This window comes from Sminthopsis crassicaudata, chromosome 4 (assembly GCF_048593235.1).
Source record: "Sminthopsis crassicaudata isolate SCR6 chromosome 4, ASM4859323v1, whole genome shotgun sequence".
NCBI lineage: Eukaryota > Metazoa > Chordata > Mammalia > Dasyuromorphia > Dasyuridae > Sminthopsis > Sminthopsis crassicaudata.
The window spans coordinates 60,265,313-60,282,907 of record NC_133620.1 but is presented as its reverse complement, the minus strand read 5'-3'; the positions used below and the strand labels follow the sequence as shown (position 1 = coordinate 60,282,907).

Below are 17,595 nucleotides of genomic sequence, written 5' to 3'. Positions count from 1 at the left end.
AAGTTCTCTAGGCCCCAAAAGGAAAGTACCAAACTGATTTGTATAGGATCCTAAATGATCATAGAGGCAAGCGCTAAACTATCAACTAAACAAGTAGGGTCTCATAAATTCTGTTACATAATAATCTTGTGAAGATTCATTAAATATTAGAAATGGAACAAATCAAAATTGGGTTCCTGATCTTGTTTTTTGCAAACTCACCTCAATATTTGTCTTTAATTAATTACTTTTAAGTTTAACTTGGCTAAAAATAAAAAAATAAAAAAAAGGTGTTCATCTAAACTATTGGAATTCTTTTGCTTTTCTTTCTTTCCTTCTTCTTCTTCTTTTTTTTTTTTAAAGGGAGAGTGACTAAGAAAGTCTTGGTTGAAACCAGAATTTGCGAGCTGAATATATCTTTTGTCCAGATTGCAACAAACTGTTAAGAGAAGCCATAACTGTGGAGGACAGCTGAGGAATAAGAATGACTCCAGTATACCTAGGTAGGAGAAATCAACACAGGCTAGTCCCAGAAGCAACTTTGTCCATGTATCCTTAACCTACAACTTTAAAGTTCAGCAGCTTCATCCTCCATGGTACCAAACCTTGAAGTTAGGGATGCAATGGCATGTTCATAAGAATCGAGGGTGTGTCGTTACTCAAAATTTAGGGGACTGGCTGAAAATGAAACAAAACAAAACAAGGAGACCTTATCCCTAAGTGAAAATAATTGTATATAAGCTATCTTTAAAACCCATAGTAAACTTACATAAAAGAAATATTTGAAATCATCATATGTCACTTGAATTAATACTAAAGCAACTTTTAAATAACATGAAAAACAAACGATAGGTAGAATCAACTGGAATTCATTACTGTAGAGAAAAAAATATCAATACATTATGGTCTTTTCAGAAGTCTTTATATAAAATTTCCCTTGGGATTACTTGATTAAAGAATAATTTACTGATCGTGGAACTGTATTAAGACTTGCTTACCAAGGATGCCAAATAAATTAGGTTAAAGAAGTCTCCTCTTCAAACTTGATAGCTCTAAAACTTAATTGGCCAAAGGGCCATCCTATGTGAGCCTGTGGTTCTGTCGGGTGAACAAATCAGATGCAGGACATGCTTTGGTCATCAGCCTTAATGGTTAGATACCAGTAGTGATTAGGTTCCACCCTGTGTGGTCCTATGTGTGGTTAAACTGGAAGTAAATTGGACTAGAAGATACTTTGAGACAACCCAATTTAGTCATGCTTAGAGAAGCTTCTATGAAGTGATGGCTAGTTATTACTGTTATTTTAATGTGGGCTAAATGGAGATGGGAGTGATGAGGTAAATGAAGAAGTGCTCTCCTTGGATGGAGACCCTCTCCATCATACCCCACCCTTCTATTCAGATTGTTGTAAAACATTTTAGTTCAAGGAAAAGGGAGAGGAGCAGAGTACAAGCCAGTGAATGAATGCCAGAGTCAGCTGTCGCCAGGAAAAACACACTCTGATTCAGTTAATTTGTTCTGTTAATGGCAAAGCTGCGATTCCCAATAAACTAATTTTAAGAAGCTGTAACCAAGAATAACTCTTTGAGAACTAAAGTTAGTGTTCGATGAAGATTCTGATCTTTAAGTAGGGGAACAAGGTCACAATGGGACTTTATGGAGGCAGTTATATCTGCTTAAGATCACTGCACTGAGCAAGTTTACAGCTGGCTTTATTCTCTTCAGAGAAGGAGAGCTGGGGGTGAGGGAGGAGGGGATAACCCAGATCTCCTGGCAACAGAAAAGGTTTTACAAATCATAGTCGCTGCACAATCAACTTACTCACTAAGTCAGCACCCACATTCGTAAGCTTTGTTGGGATAGACTCTCCCCTATTCAGGTGGGATTAATTAAGGCAAGCACACATCATGCAACGGTTTCAGCTTCCTCACAGAAAAATTCAGTGTACATAAACCAAAACAGCTTGAGAAGCAGAGGAAAAATTGAGCCAAAAAGTACTCTCTTTCCTTTCCCTTTCCTCTTCTGCATATCAAAATGGAAAGCAATTTTAAAAAGAAAAAGAAAAAATTCCCAGAAGACTCATGATTTCTTTAAAACTACAAGTAGCTTGATTAATTCTGAGTAAGGCTTGATAAAATTAGGTTTTCTCTTAAAAGGCAAGGTCATATCTTGCTAATGAAGTGGTGGATCATCCAGAAGAAAAGTAAGCAGAAGCCCACACTGAATCCCCTCCTTCCAAAGGTTCAGTTATTGCTTTTGTAACAATATTAAAGACCACAGGGAATCAGCAGGACAGTGTTCATGCTGCCTTGTCACGTTAGGAGTTTCTGTTTCAGATAGAATAGAAGAAAGGACTTTCAGTGAAGTAAAGAACTTGAAAAAATGAAACATCTTTCTCAGAAAGCTAAGCTTGCTGTTGTCCTGGATGTGATAGAGTAGCACGTCTTTTTTTTTTTTTTTTTTTTTTTTTTTTTTTTTTTTTTTTTTTAATTTTTTCTCTTTAAGTAGAGAAACTTGTGGCAAACCCAAGAGAGAAAAAAAAAAGACTATATAAATAAATAAAACACTTGTGAAGTTTTAAGAATGTTGTCCTTCAACTTTTTTCTTTCTTTCCTTTTTTCTTTTTCTTTCTTTCTTTTCTTTTCTTTTTTCTTTTTTTTGAAATCTTAAACCCCCTTTCTGGCATGCATTTGTAAGGATTCCTGTTCTGGCTTTTTATTAAAAACAGACGTTATGCGATCAGAGTACTCCATCTAATATGAAACTTTTAATGGGCAGAAGGATCCTGAAATATGCTTTCTTTCAGGTGATTTGGCCCCTCACAGGGCTTTTCATATTTACTTATTGAGCTAGAGAGTAAATTTGAAGCCTCAGCAAAAATCATATACTTTCTTGCTTCAATTATATTTCTCTTTTAGGGTTGAATTCTCTATTGCAGTTATCTACAACTACTAAAACAATTTTTTTTAATGAATGCTAAAAATAAATAATTTTTTTTTAAAAAAAGAACAGCAAATATCTCCTGGTTTATGGGAAAATGTTCTTTTGATACTTTTCTGACAATGATATTTCATTAAAAGTTTTTGTTTTGGGCTAATTATGTCTTCTGGCTGACTAATAAAAATGCATTGTTGGGGGCAAAATAAGAATTTATCTACAATTCATGATAAAATTACTATGGATCTATTTTGAGGCCATTTTAGAATATTCTTTTATGACAACTTTTAAGTCTTCTATGAGTCTCCAATGAGGGCCTTTTAAACTCATTGACCCCCTTCACCAGCCATTCCTTTCCCCACCAGCAAGCACAGAGAAAAAAATGATAGGCTACTGTAGCTTTTTCTGTGAGGTAGGAAATGCCATGTGTGGTTCCACCCAGTTTAACGAGTCAGTTTAGGATTCAAAGGATTATGTTCAGACATGCTTTTGGCAAGCCATCTTATCTGCAACCAAGAAGTAAAGCAGTCATGCGAGACAGGCAAGACAGGCAAGTTCAATACCAAGGCCAGGCAATCCTAGGTTGCTATAGTTCCTTCTTAGAGTGACACAGACAGAATTCTGGACTGCCTTCCCCGGGGCGGGGGCTGCTCTCCCACCCTTCTCTGAACCTCCTTCAATGGCACAATGGCAGCCATTTCCCCCCTATCCATGTGAAGTTCTCCAAAACCAACAATTTGTAGACTGCACATTGCTAGTGTGTTCCTGTGAGGATTAGTTCTGAAACCTCATTTTTTATATTCAAGGGAAATTCTTTTGCATATTTCTGCTGAGGTTCTCATGCCAGAAGAACATTTCAGCTGAACCCGAAGTGGGTAGGCCAAACCTGGAGGGGCCTGGGAAGTATTAATTACATTACTGCATTAATACAGTATTCTGGGAAGAAAGAACACTCAGCGTGCAGTGCATGTGTCTGTCTTGTCACGTTAGTTCTAATTGTTAGAGATCCTTGAATTAAGCCCGCTATTCTCTCTGCTCCCCCCTTTCCATGTTGAAGAGAAAAAGACAATGGAAGAATCTTTTCTAAGAGGGAGGTAAAATGGCTCAATGTTGATAGGTGGACTGGCACATTTAAACTCAAGTCTTTTCTCTTTCTACTACACATTTAGATGTGTTTCAGAAAGTTGAGGAAAATTTTAGTTGAATGATATTTTTAGAGTAGCACTTAATGCTTTGCCCCTTTGTGCAAATTATATTTATTATTTTTATTTCTAAAATACAAGACTAGGCAAACTTTGGCTGTTTATGCCTTGAAACATGCCAAATTAAGATTGTTGTTGCATTGTTTCACTCCTGTCTAACTCTTTGTGTGTGACTTCATTTGGGACTTTCTCCAACTTCTTTTACAGATAAGGAACTGGGGCAAACAGGCTTAAGTGACCTGCCCAGGGTCATACAGCTAATCGCTATTCCCACACTTCCTCAGACCCTCCAGGGCCAGTGCTCTATCCACTATACCATCTCACTGCTCTAAAATTAAGGTATTATGCTATTTTGAACTTAACGATATGTAAATATGTTTGTAACTTGTCATAATATTTGATTATAAGATGATCTGTTTCTTACATGAGATTACTGATTATTCTCATCAAATATGCTTATGGTAAAATTTTCAACAATAAAGATTTTATTACAATTTTAAAGTAGTCCTATTCTTACAAATTCAATGCAGCTTGGGATAAAACATTATTTTATTTTGAAAAAAGTTGTACTTCAGAAATTATTTGAATGCCCCCAAAAGATACATTCTGGAATTTATCTAGAAATGGAGGTAAGAGTATTGCACACACTACTACTGTCCACATAAAAAAGATTAACATAGCCCACAAAACTCCAACCTCTGCTCTTCTTTCTCATATTGTTCAGATGTATTCCCGTGATAAGTGGCTGCCATAATGTCATTCAGGTGGACCAGGTTTTCTTTAAATTCTGTTTGTTTGTAGATGAGGTATTTAAAATTGTTGAAATTTAACCCACATAGCAGCCCCATCATTTATCTCTGTGGATCTGCTGTGATTATTTACCTACTTATTTACCTTGGAATATGAAAATTGCATACAAAAACAGGAAAATTTTTGCAATTTTCTTTTTCAAATAAACCATGTCTGTCACTCTAGGAGAAGAGAACTAAACAGCCTGCTTTCCAATAAACAAGTTTCTTACCTTGGGACACTGGGAGGAGCCCGTGTTGGCCGGGATGGAACTTGTGGAGGTGCTCCAAATGCATCACTATTACTAGGAAAAGGAGGTAAAGGTCCTGGACGGAATGGTACTGGTGGAGCCCCAGACTGGGGGCCTGGGGATGGAATTGCTGGAGCAGGTCCTCGGCCTGATGTAGGTCTGGTTGCAGGAGCATTTAATGTTGGTCTCCTTTGGTTTGTAGGGCTTGGAGGGGGTGATCTGAGGCACAAAAGACAAATAGCTTACATATTCCTACTTTCTGACTATATTAGATTTTCTGTCTTTTTTCATACCTTTTTATTTGTTGAAGATTATTAAGGTAGCTAGATGCTACCACATGTGTGCTACTTATGTTATCTTTATTCTTATTTCTTTTACAAATCAACTTTTATGGCTAACATTTTGTTTTTACTTCACCTAAATTTAGCAATATACCTTTCCCCTATTCTTCCCAGACAACCAACCCATATAATGAATATTTTTGTAAAAAGAAAAAGAGGAGAAAGTATATAAAAAATTGATCAATGCATAGAATAAAAATTGGTACTAAATTCAGTGTACTAACTCAGCTCCCAATCTAATCACCATCTTCAATTTACCAATCTGTTGCCAAGGTATACTAAATTTATCTTTGTAACATCTCTCTAATACACCGTCTCTGATCCTCTGACATTGCCACCAACTTGATACAGGTCCTCATCATCTCATCCTTGGACTATTCTAAGAGTTGCTGGTAGGTCTGCTTGCCACAAGGCTCTTTCCATTGCCGGCTCTCCTCTGCTGAGCTACTTACTGTGTATACCTCTGACCACTTTTCAGCCAAATATAAAGCCTTCTCTTTGGCATTCAAAGCCCTTCATAGCTGAGCTTCCCCCAACCCTCCCCCTCCACCCCATTCCAGGTTTCTTACATCTTACACTTTCTTCTCAGGTTCTCTTCCTTCCAGGAACAGGTTTGCTTCCTTCACTTTTCCTCAGATGAGGTTCTCATTCCAATCATTTTCTCTGCTTATTCCTTTGAGAGCAAAAACTATCTTTTGCCTTTCTTTGTATCTGTAGCATTTAGCACGGTGTTTGACACACAGTTTTTAAAAATATTTATTGACTGACTACAGTAGAGTGTAAGGAAGTGTCTTCCATTCTTTGGGAGGGGGGGCTATGCTACTTCATAATTTTTCAATATTCCTCATTGGTTGTTTTGTGGTGGTTGTTCCCTACATTTACATGGCTGTAGTCTTTTATGTATATTGTTCTCTTGGCACTACTTAGATTTTGTGCCACTTCATATACATTTTTTTCCATGTTTCTTTGTATTTATTATATTGAGCATTTCTTACAATACTTAGTATTCAATAAACTCGTGTGTCATAATTTGTTTAGACAATGTTCAATCAATGGATACTTTGTTTCCAAATTTTTGTAATCATGAGAAGTGCTGATATATAGAGGCTTTTTCTCAATGTATATGGACATTTTAGTCACTTTATTTGCATGATTGGAAATTATTTCTCAAAATGATGGTACTTATTCACAGCTCCACCAACAATGCCCATCTTTCCACAATGCCTCCCATATTGAGCTTGTATTTTTGTAATCTTCACCAATCATGCCGTTGTTTTTGTTTGCCTTTTTCTTGTTAGTAATAATTATACATTCCCTCATATGTGTTTTTTTTTTAGTAGTTTGCAATTCTTCTTTTGAAAATCATACACTCACATTTACTTTGAATATGAGGGAATGGTGTTTGGTCTTATATGTTTCATATTTTCTGTACATACTGTATTTTTTGTCTATTTCACTTCTAATTTTTTAAAATGATATCACCTTTAATCTTCAAACCACATATTTCTATTAAAATAATTATGAGGTATGGTGTAAGATGTTAGTCTAAGACTAATTTCTGCCAGATTGCTTTCAAGTTTTCTTAGCAATTCTTATTAAATAGTGAATTCTTTCCTAAGTAATTTGTATTTTCAGAAATTATGTTCTTTCTAGCTCAGTATAATAGCAGAATCAATTAATGGATAGAATTCCAGGAAGACCTGCCTCATACATTTACTAGATGTATAATCTTGGGCAATTTACCAAACTCAAATTTAGTTTCTTCATTTGTGGAATGGTAATAACAATTCCATCTCTCTTACAAAATTGTAGTGAGGACCAAATGAGGTAATATATGCAAAGTGCTCATACCATGTATAAATACTAGCTCTTGGGGCAATTAGGTGGTGCAGTGAATAGAGCACCAGCCTTGAAATCAGGAGAACTTGAGTTCAAATCTGACCTCAGACACTTAATATTTCTTAGCTGTGTGACTCTGGGCAAATCACTTAACCTCAATTGCCTCAGGAAAAAAAAATACAACAAATAAATAAATATTAGCTATTATTATGACTATTAAAGAATAAAACACTTTGGAGAAAACAAATCACACTGAGGACATTAGACTACAATTTATTAAGTTAGCAGTCATGCTCAATAATATGAACCTAAGGAATGAAGTATTATCAGTGGTTCTGAAGTATAATAAATTCTACACTTTCAATTTTATTTAAAGTTCATTTTTGCTTGATTGGTTATTTGTTAAAAATTTAGCTGGCAAGGAAATTCTAGATTTTTATGCTTTACAACTTTAGGGATACAATGGACAACTAAGAAAAGGCCTTTAATGAGAAAAATAAGACAATTCCTATTATTGCTATGCTTTCCACCAAAAAAATATATGTGTCATTTGGGAAATATGAGGAGGAAAAATGGGCGAGCTTTCAAAATTTTCATAGGAGACACCTAAGATAAATTAATGACTAGGGGACCTCAGAATTTTAGGTCAGACAAATGGAACCATCTATAAGACCTAATATTACATTTCAGAGTTGGACGTGATCTCAAAGGCTAGAAATGATCATCCAGTTTTTACTTGAATACCTTCTGAGAGAAAGCATCTGCTACTTTCTAAAGCAACTTATTCCACTTTTGTACAATTTTAGTTATTAGGAATTTTTTTTTTTCATTTTGCCAGACCAAAAATTTCCTACTGAACCAGGTTTGGAATGAACAGCTATTCACTATTTATTAGGTATGTATAACTGCACTTAATTATATGGATACCTAGTCCTCTGCCCTTTTCCATCTTTATATATATAACAAGAATTGTGTAAGAGACTCTGCTAAATAGCTTGCTAAAATCTAGGTTAACATTAAACATTCTTCAAATTTATCAATTTAGTAATTTTGTTTTTCAAAAGTACATGGAGTTAATTTGGCATGATTTTATTCTTAATGAAGGATCTTTGTAAGAAAATTCAGAAACAACATAGAAGAAGAATGACAGAATATAGAAGAATGAAAGGGAGAAACAAATGATTTTGTCATTAGAATAGATAATAAACTATTGGGATAAAAATATATGAGGACTTTGGGAAACATAACAAACAGCACAGAGACATGATATACATGACATTTTGTTATAGGAAATAGGAGATTTTGATTATTCAGACTGCTGAAGTATGCTCTCTGCCTCTTCCATCCCTACCTCCCTTTCCTCTTCCTCCTTCTCCTCTTTCTCTTCCCCTTCTTTCTCCTCTTTTTCTCTTTTTCCATTCCTCTTCTTCCTCCTTCCATCAGCATCACACAGAGGAAACAATAACTTCTTGACTGATATCAGTAATTTTACCCTTCCTCAAGTGGAGGCACCAACAAGGGGAATTCTAATTTGGATCTAAATTTCACTGACTGGGAGAAGGGTATTATTGGTTGCTAGGGTTGAGCTAATGGGAACTCTGCAGGGAAATGACCACTTAGCATTTGTTTGCCAATAAGAGAAGAGCAAATTCAGGCTTAATCTGACATGCACTATAGGCTTTGTGATAACTTATTTCAAAGGTTTTAGAGGAAAGATTGTTAGAGACTTATGCAGTAAAATGTTCAAGAGGAAGTCAGACCATAAGAGATAGAAAATACTCATGAATCAAGTTTCAAAGAAACAAAGAGAATAATTCCAATGAGTTAAAATGAAGCTAAATGGCATCTAAATGTGTACATGCTCAGGGAATTTATGAAACAGCTGATTTTTTTTTAAATGTAGCCAGTGAAAAAAAGGAGATGAATATAAGAACATGACACTATCTTATAAAGTGCTCCAGAAATTCAAAAGCTCAGAATGACCTGAAGCTAATGAAGCATGCCAGGAACAACAAAAGGTTGTTTTTGTTTGTATTGTAACCAATTTCTGGAAATTAACAGTGAATTTTGGGAATTGTAGTTCAGAATGGATAGCATAGTTTTCCTGCTCTAGGAGGGACTAAAACTAAAATATTATAAACATAATGACATATAAACATATAAATTCTGGCAGTAGAGAGTTTTAAGCTGGATTATGGCAGAAAGAGGGACACCCAACTTTGGCAAACATCAAGGTGGTTGACACCAGTGATGTAATGTGGAGGGAGGGAGAGAGAGAGAGAGGGAGACAGAGAAAGGGAGAGAGGGAGGGAGGGAGGGAGGGAGGGAGGGAGGAAGAGAGAGAGAGAGAGAGAGAGAGAGAGAGAGAGAGAGAGAGAGAGAGAGAGAGAGAGAGAGAGAGACTCACTCTCTGCTTTCTAGAACAATAAACTTTCATGGGAATAGCCAGAATGGGGCTGATGTGACTGATGGTGGTCTCTCTTTGTGATCAGTGAAAGAGAAGTGAAGTTTAATTCCCTTCCCCAGGGTCTATGTGTGACAGGCACTTTTTGCATCATTTTCCTTATTTCCTTAAGCTGCTTTTATTTCCTGATTTTGTCACATATAAATTACACCAGTCATAGGTGATATGTGATTCATATCTTTTAATGAGCTGCATATGGTAGTGGGGAGGGGGACTGTAATGAAGAACACCAGTAACTATACATAGGACTGAGGTGGTCAAAGGTTTAAACCTCTATTAAAAACATTAGAGATTTTTTCCCTAGCTAAATAGCAGAGATAAACAAATCATGTAAAGTTCTCGTAGCCTGATGAAGTCATTGGTGAGCTAGGTTCATGTGACTTAGAGCACAAGCATCTCAGTAAGTTCTGGTATCATATATGAAGAAAAATATAGAGAAACACATCAAGGAAGAGTCCTGAACTTCCTAATGGGATTTGAGAGTTAAGATCTGGAACAAATGTCTTGACTTCCTTTCAAAGGTGGGAAGAAGAACCAGAGCGACACTTCATCATTTTCTGGTGCTTTTCACTCCAAAAATGCACCTGTTGCCACTGGCAACAAACATCTATTACTAACACTAGCCATGCCAGGAGAAAGATGCTTAGAGCAGGGAGGAGATTGTTCTTAGAGTGGATGGCTTAAGAGGACTGATGCGAGTCCCCTCCCCGCCCCCTGGTTTATAATCTAAGAGTCATCCTGGATTCTTCATTCTCTCAGTTCTCCAATCCTTTACCAATGCTTGTCAATTTCACCTAAGAAGCCTGTCTCCAGGATAAAATATAAAATGCTCTATTTCACAAAGTCCCTCATAACCCACATCCCTTTTACCTTTCCAGTCTTCTTACACCTTATTTCCTACCAAGTACTCTTTTGTCTTTCTGATCTCTGGGTTGTTCCATGAACAAGAATCTCCATTTCTTGGCTCCAGGCATTTTCTCTGGCTGTCTCCCATGCCTAGAGCTCTCTCCTTTCTCCACTTCAACTGACTTCTCTGGTTTCCTTTAAGTTTCACTTAAAATCTTATCTTCTGTAGGAAGCCTTCCACAATCCCTTTTAATTGTAGTGCCTTTTCTCTGTTATGTAGCTTGTTTTGTATATATTTGTGTTAAATTTCCATTAAATTGTAAAGTCCTTGTGGGAATGGACTAATTTTTTCCTCCTCTTTTTTGTATTCCCATTTAGCTCCTTCAAAAATGTTTATTAATTGAATGATTTTTCTTTCAGTTCTAGGCACCAGTATTTTGAAAAGGATATTGATAAATTAAATGACATTTAATGGAGGGACATCAGGGAGATGAAGAGCCTTGAATCTATATTATCCGAGGATCAGTTGAAGGAATTGGATGCATTCTGGAGTAAAGAGTGGTGAAATCATTCTTAAGGCAAGTTATAAAATTCATAGTTGCTCTGTTTCAGGTGGAGAGAGGACTTCAGTAAACAATCTGGATGTTTGAAGTCCCCTCTCACCTCTATATCATGTCTGCCAACTGTTTCATGTATTTGTTCTTTCTCGTTCAGGTGTCTCCCATATGAGGGGATAACAATATCACTTCTGTTTTTCCTTTTGCTGCTCTTCAACCAGGTCTTCTTTGCCATGATTCCCTGTTTATTCTTGGATGCTCCCACATGAGTATTTCTTCTTCATATGTAACACCATTTTGCACTTTCCCAAACTTGTAATCTCTTTAAATAAGGTATCCTCACACTTACAGGCCTGGGTTTCATCCCACAAATTTTTTGTGATACTACAAAATCAAATTTGTTCCTTGCCTTAGACTATTTACTTCATCTCGCTTATAATCTTAGCTGTACATTAGCCTTAGGATATCTATTTCATCTTGCTTATAATAGCTGCATATTTGTGTATTTATTACTCCATGTTTTTTCACTGGCAGTACTCCAGGCCTGGAAGGCTCTTCCTCCTCACCTTCCTTCATTTAAGCTTTTCAGCACAATACCTGGCATATAATATGCATTTAATAAATGGTTGTTGCCTTGACAGCTTCCTGGCTTTCTGCAAGACAACTCAAATCCTATTTTTGAGGGAGGAAAACTTTCTTGTCTTCCCTATATCCTCTCCTCTATCTGATAATGCCTTCTTTCTGAGACCATCTTCCATGTAGTACAGCTCACATATTACATAGGTATTTATCTATGATTTTACCCATTAGAATAAGTGCTCCCTGTCTTCATTGAATTTATCTTCTCATTCAGGAGTCTTATCTCCTGCATGAAATAGATACCATACCACATATTACATGCTTAAGTGTCAACTCCTTGAGGGCAGGGCTTATTCTTGCTCTTAGTGTAGTATCTGGCACCTGGAAATATTTGATGGATTAGCATTAACTGATTGGTTTCCTGACTGAATCACTGCTTTGCTTTTATCTCCCATAATTTCTGGGTAGCTTTACTAAATTTTTTGTTGCAGTGAAGTTACTTTATAATTTCTAGTTTGGTATAGATGTAGGCAAGGTTTCTCTTCATCTTCCCTTTCAATTTAAAGTCTTTTTGATTAGATTTGCAAGACTCCAGGAAAATCATGATCATGATGATGATTATTATTTACCAGCAATCACTCCATCCCTGGCCAAGAGTTTATCACTGATATATTCCCAGCCATCATCCAGAAATCAAAATCTTTCTGATACAATCTTCTTAACTAACCATTCAAAACCCCACATTTTCATTTTTTCCCTCATTTTTCCAAGTCACACACTCTACAGGTCAACTAAATTGGCCTCTTTGCTGTTTCTCATACACAATGCTCCATCTTCCATCGCTGTGCTTTTTGTCTGACTGCTCTCTTCAGCCTGGAATACACTACCTCCTCCCCTGCATCTCTTAGTATCCTGGCCTTCCTTGAAACTCAGGTGTCAGTTCTTTCTGGAGTGCCTTTCCTCATTCCTCAGTTGCTAGTGATTTTCCCTTTATGCTACCTTCTGTCTATTCTGTATGTATCTTAAATGTACTTCTTTATTTACATGTTGTCTCTCTCATTAGAATATACATGCTTTAATGGCTGGGGGAGCATTTCTTTTTTTTTAAATTTATACAGAGCTTATAATTTTAAGTACTAGTAAGGCAATAAATACTTTAAGAAATTTTTTTGGCCTATTGATTGATGATTGATTGGATCTACCCAGAAGAACAGAAGAAACTAAGAAAAGTTGCTAATCTATTCTTATCTTTACATTTAGGGATATAATAATTATTGTTAATTATTATTAATAGTTTTAATGGTGTTGTGAACTTTAAGCTTTCCTTACTATAAACATATCTATCATTAAAAATATGATTGAAGCACCAAATTATGCTGCAATTCATTTAATAGTAGAAGGAAGATATCTATTTGGAAATTTGTATTGGGTTTCATTCTATTTCAGGATGAAATAAAGTATATATTGGAATTGTTTAGAAATATTGCAATTCTAAGTTTTGTGATAGCAAAAAGTGAAAATAATGTGGATTACAAACTGATTAGATAGTAATGTATTAATATTATGGAAACATAAAAAAAATGAAGGTAAACAATTTAGAGAAGCATGGGAAGGCTTGAATGAACTAATGAAGAATGAAGTATGAAGAATCCTGAAAAAAAGATGTAGCTACAATGAAAATGAAAAGAATATGAGAATAAAACTGAATGCCGATAAATTATAATTTCCAATCTTAGTCTCACACCAGGGACCAAGAAATACATTTCTCTCTTTTATTTGGAGAGATGATGTAATATCTGAAAATTACCTCATGTGAAAGGGGATGTAGTGTATGGAGTGCTGGACCAGGAGTTAGGAAGACATGAATTTGAATCATGTCTCTGAAACTAGTTGCATGATTGTGAACAAGTCATTTGACTTCTTTAAATCTCAGTTTCTTCACTTGTCAAAAAAGGACAACAAAAGCACTTGTTTCACTGTATAGTCATGAGGAACAAAGACTATAATAAACATAAAATACTTTGCAAACTTTATGGCTCTCTATAAATATATTAAATGATAACACATAAAAACAAAAGTCATAAATAAAATATTATCTTTTTAAAATCAGTCTGGCAAAGTTGCTCCAAACCAAGTCTACTAAAGTAGTATTAAGGAATAAACAAAAAGAAATGGGAAACATTGATCACTGAAACTGAAACATAGACCTTACTTTATTTGGCCCACAAAGATAAATAAGTTAAAATTTAACTGGTGCTTTGCTAAAATAGAGTGCTTTTAACAGCAAAAACAGCACATATTAGTTTCTTGGGAAACAACAAATACAAGGGATATTTCAATGGTTGTTTAAAAATAAGCTAGGATTCAGATGCTCAAGACCTTAGGGGAAGCAAAGACTTGCTTACCTACGAGAGTGTTGGAGCCAGGAGTCATCCACAGGAGGAGGTGCTGGAGTAGACACAGTGGCACTATTGATATCACCAATAATTACAAGGGCTTCCTTAAGGGCTTGGTACATTCGAAGCATCTCATCACGGCGCTGAGCCTGCTCAGCCGACTCTTCCATCAAAGTGTTTTGGTCCTCTGAGGAATATAATTGTGCTAAGAGCTCTGAATTTATGAAGTCTTTGACCTGTCATGTTGCCACAGGAAGACAAAAGAAAATGAGTGAGTATATAGTCCAAACATTGTAGAGACACCCAGGGCCAGTGGACAAAATCCGCTGATGTCTACTCCAGGACAGCATGTTTGTTTATCTTTGCTTTGTTTTCCCAGTTTTGTCTTTAATACTGATTCTAGTAAAAGTTTTAATTCTTTCTGATGCTTGGTGACAGTAAGAAATAATCTTGAGTAAATTTAGAGAAAGCCAAAAATTTGCCATCACTCTAATATGTCTGCTGACAGTAAAGCAACCCTACAATGCTTTTTGCAGCACTATTGCATTACTTGTGGCAAAAACAATATTTTAACTAAAAAACTTTTCCTAGATATTTACAAAAAAGTACTGTAATATCATCTTGATACTGTTACACTGTTACCTGTCCTGGAATTAGCATCAGTTGAAAATATTTGTCTGAGCTATGTGTGGCTATATACTATATGTCTTATCAACAAAATTAACAGATCTAGTTTCTAACCTCTAATGGTTTTTTATTTAAAAAAAGAATGCTGATTAGGATTGACTACCAAGATACTAAAAACTGAACCAATAATGAGTAACGACCAAGGATACATGGATTTTGTGGAGTGGTATGGTCAAAATCTGATAGGGAGGCTATAAGAGAGATTACTTCCTCAGATAGGGATCATTTCCACTTGGATAGGGAAGGCCTAATGGTAGGAAGACCTAAGGGGTAAAATTTCATTTGTTTCTTCAAAAAAAAAGAAATATCATGAACAATAGAATTTATATATCACCTACTATATGCCACATAAACACTTTACAAATACTCTCATTTGATTCTTTTAACAAATCTATGAAGTAGATGCTATTATTTCTATTTTACAATTTAAAAAATCAAGGCAAACAAAATTAAGTGACTTATCCAGAGTTACACAGTTAGTAAGTCTCTGAGGCTGGATTTGAACTCATGTTTTCCCAACTCCAAGCCCAGCACTCTGTCCACTGCACTGTCTACCTGTTATAGAACCTAGTAAGGTAATTTTAAAAATAAGGTTATGGAGTTTAAAGGATGGAAAAATGACTAAGAAAATAGGGGAGGCAGATGAACGTTTAGTGAAAAATGAGAATTTACTAATTTGGCTAGAAATGAGGGAAGAAGTGGAAAATCAGAATGAGCTGTTAGGTGAAGGCCTTGAATGCTTTATTTGGACATTATTCTTTAAGGGGAAATCAAAGATTTTCTGAGTAGCGGAGTGACACGATAAAAGTGATATTTTAACAAGATTAATTTGTTGGTGGCATACAGAATATATCAAGAATTAAAGAAGGAATATCATTTAGAAGACTATTGAAATAGTCCAGAAATTAGGCAATAAAGACCTGGGCTAGGGTGGTAGCTGTGGAAATAGAAAGGAAAGGATGGATGTGAGTAACACTATAAAGAAGGCTTAAACAGAACTTAGTGACTGACTGAATGTGAGGGACAAGAATGAAGAGAGAGTGAAGAGTGACTTTAAGGTTGTTGAGCTTGGATGACTAGGAAAATGATGATACCATTGAGAATAATAAGGAAGCCAGAAGGGGAAGCCAGTTTGAGGGGGAAACATGATGAGTTGGGCTATAGGAATGCTCCATTTCCCCTCTACAAACACATTCACATGGGGATAAGCTTGCAGGTGTCCATAGGAACATATGTTCCCAGATCCCATACTGTGTTTTGGTACATAGTGAAATTCTAAAAAGGACAAATCAGACATTTTTCATGATTGTGGCCACCAGTCCTTCAAAAAAGTTGATATTTTACTAGAATCTCTTAAATACAATTTAAGAGGAAGAAAACCAAACTTTTGCAACTTTTCAAATTGCGCATGTGTATAAACATGTAAACACAATATATATCTCCATGACCTTAATTAACATTTTATTTCTTGAACTAATATTTCAGAAAACACTCTCTATTTTGATCCATTTTGCCTTTTCCTCATTGCCCCAAATGAAACTCTAATCCTTTGAGCTAGGACCTGGCAGGGCTGGGGAACCTCTAGGGGTCCTGATACTTTAGCAAACTCTTGAAAATGTTTATATCTATAGCATGAAAACCCAACTAAAATGTACAGTTCTGTTATTTAATTTTATATTGTAGGGTTCTCTCTCCTACTTTCCCAGAAGGTAGAATAAAATTAAATTAAAGGTGTAAAGTAAAATAATTATCCTTGAGTATAAGAATGGGACAATCAAGGAATCTGAGAAGTTTAAAGGGGTTCAATATATTTTTATCTTCCACACCTAAGCCTTTTCTGTCAATGACTATGACTTGTTCTTTTCTAAAACATATTTAGCTTGCTTTAATTGGACTAATGGTAAAAGTTCCATAAAAATGGAAAGACATGCTATGATTTTTCACATTATACGGTTACACAGGAGACCATTTCTTCAGGATTGGTTTGTTTTTAGAGTTTTAGAAAAGTAGTACAGCAGATTTTTCTGCTGAAATGTATATATATATATATATATATATATATGATTATTTAATTGAATGGCTTTATTTTCATTTGTTGGTGGCATGGTTAGTGTTTTACGGTTCTTAAGGCTCTTACTGGGATTCTCCTTATCTGAACTCCTTATCTAGCTCCCCCACAATGATTTAGGCCTTCTTTATTCTTTCATGTAAACCTTTGATCCCATTCCCTCCTATGTTTTTACAGCACACTGCCCCATTATCATTCTCTCTCTTCCTCCCTATTTCTTCTTCCTCCTCCTTCTCTTTTTCCTCCTCTCTGCCTCTCTGTCTGTTTCTGTCTCTATCTCTTTCTTTTTCTGTTTCTGTCTCTTTCATCTCCCCCTAGTTACTGATTCCACTGATTCATTCCCTGCTGTTGACAAACAATTCTCCTCCATCCTTAAAAAATTCTCATATCTCTTCTTCCCTTTTCTAAATTTGAAGAAGCCATCTCTCTATCCTTCATGCTCTCACTTCTCTTTTTAATCAGTTCTAAATTATCTACAATCTGGTTTCTGACCTCATTATTCATCTGAAACTGCTCTCCCTCAAATTATAAATGATCTCCTAATTGTCAAATCTAATGATTTTTCTCTTTGCTCATCCTTATGACTCTCTCTATAGCATTTAATACTACTGATCATTTCCTCCTGTTCTCCTATCCTCTCTTCTCTAGCTGTCTTGGTGAC

The 17,595-nt window shown here is 35.7% G+C and overlaps 1 protein-coding gene and 1 long non-coding RNA gene across 6 annotated transcripts in view; one reads left to right on the top strand and one right to left on the bottom strand.

Moving 5' to 3' along the window:
• The window catches only part of DNM3 (dynamin 3), a 562,491-nt gene that overhangs the window by 28,186 nt on the left and 516,710 nt on the right, over positions 1–17,595 (bottom strand). For 4 of the 5 annotated variants that reach the window (XM_074308351.1, XM_074308353.1, XM_074308348.1 and 1 more), the window contains 2 exons: positions 14,189–14,415; positions 5,140–5,376 (listed from right to left, as the gene is read on the bottom strand). In XM_074308351.1, coding sequence (XP_074164452.1) covers positions 5,140–5,376; positions 14,189–14,415 — 464 coding nt within the window. Of the gene's footprint in view, positions 1–455; positions 658–5,139; positions 5,377–14,188; positions 14,416–17,595 lie in introns of those variants that run through there. The other variant, XM_074308352.1, reaches the window with a different exon arrangement.
• On the top strand, positions 373–5,173 carry LOC141565386 (uncharacterized). The gene is made up of 3 exons (XR_012489005.1): positions 373–482; positions 4,326–4,457; positions 5,094–5,173. It is a non-coding gene; the product is annotated as an uncharacterized LOC141565386 (long non-coding RNA).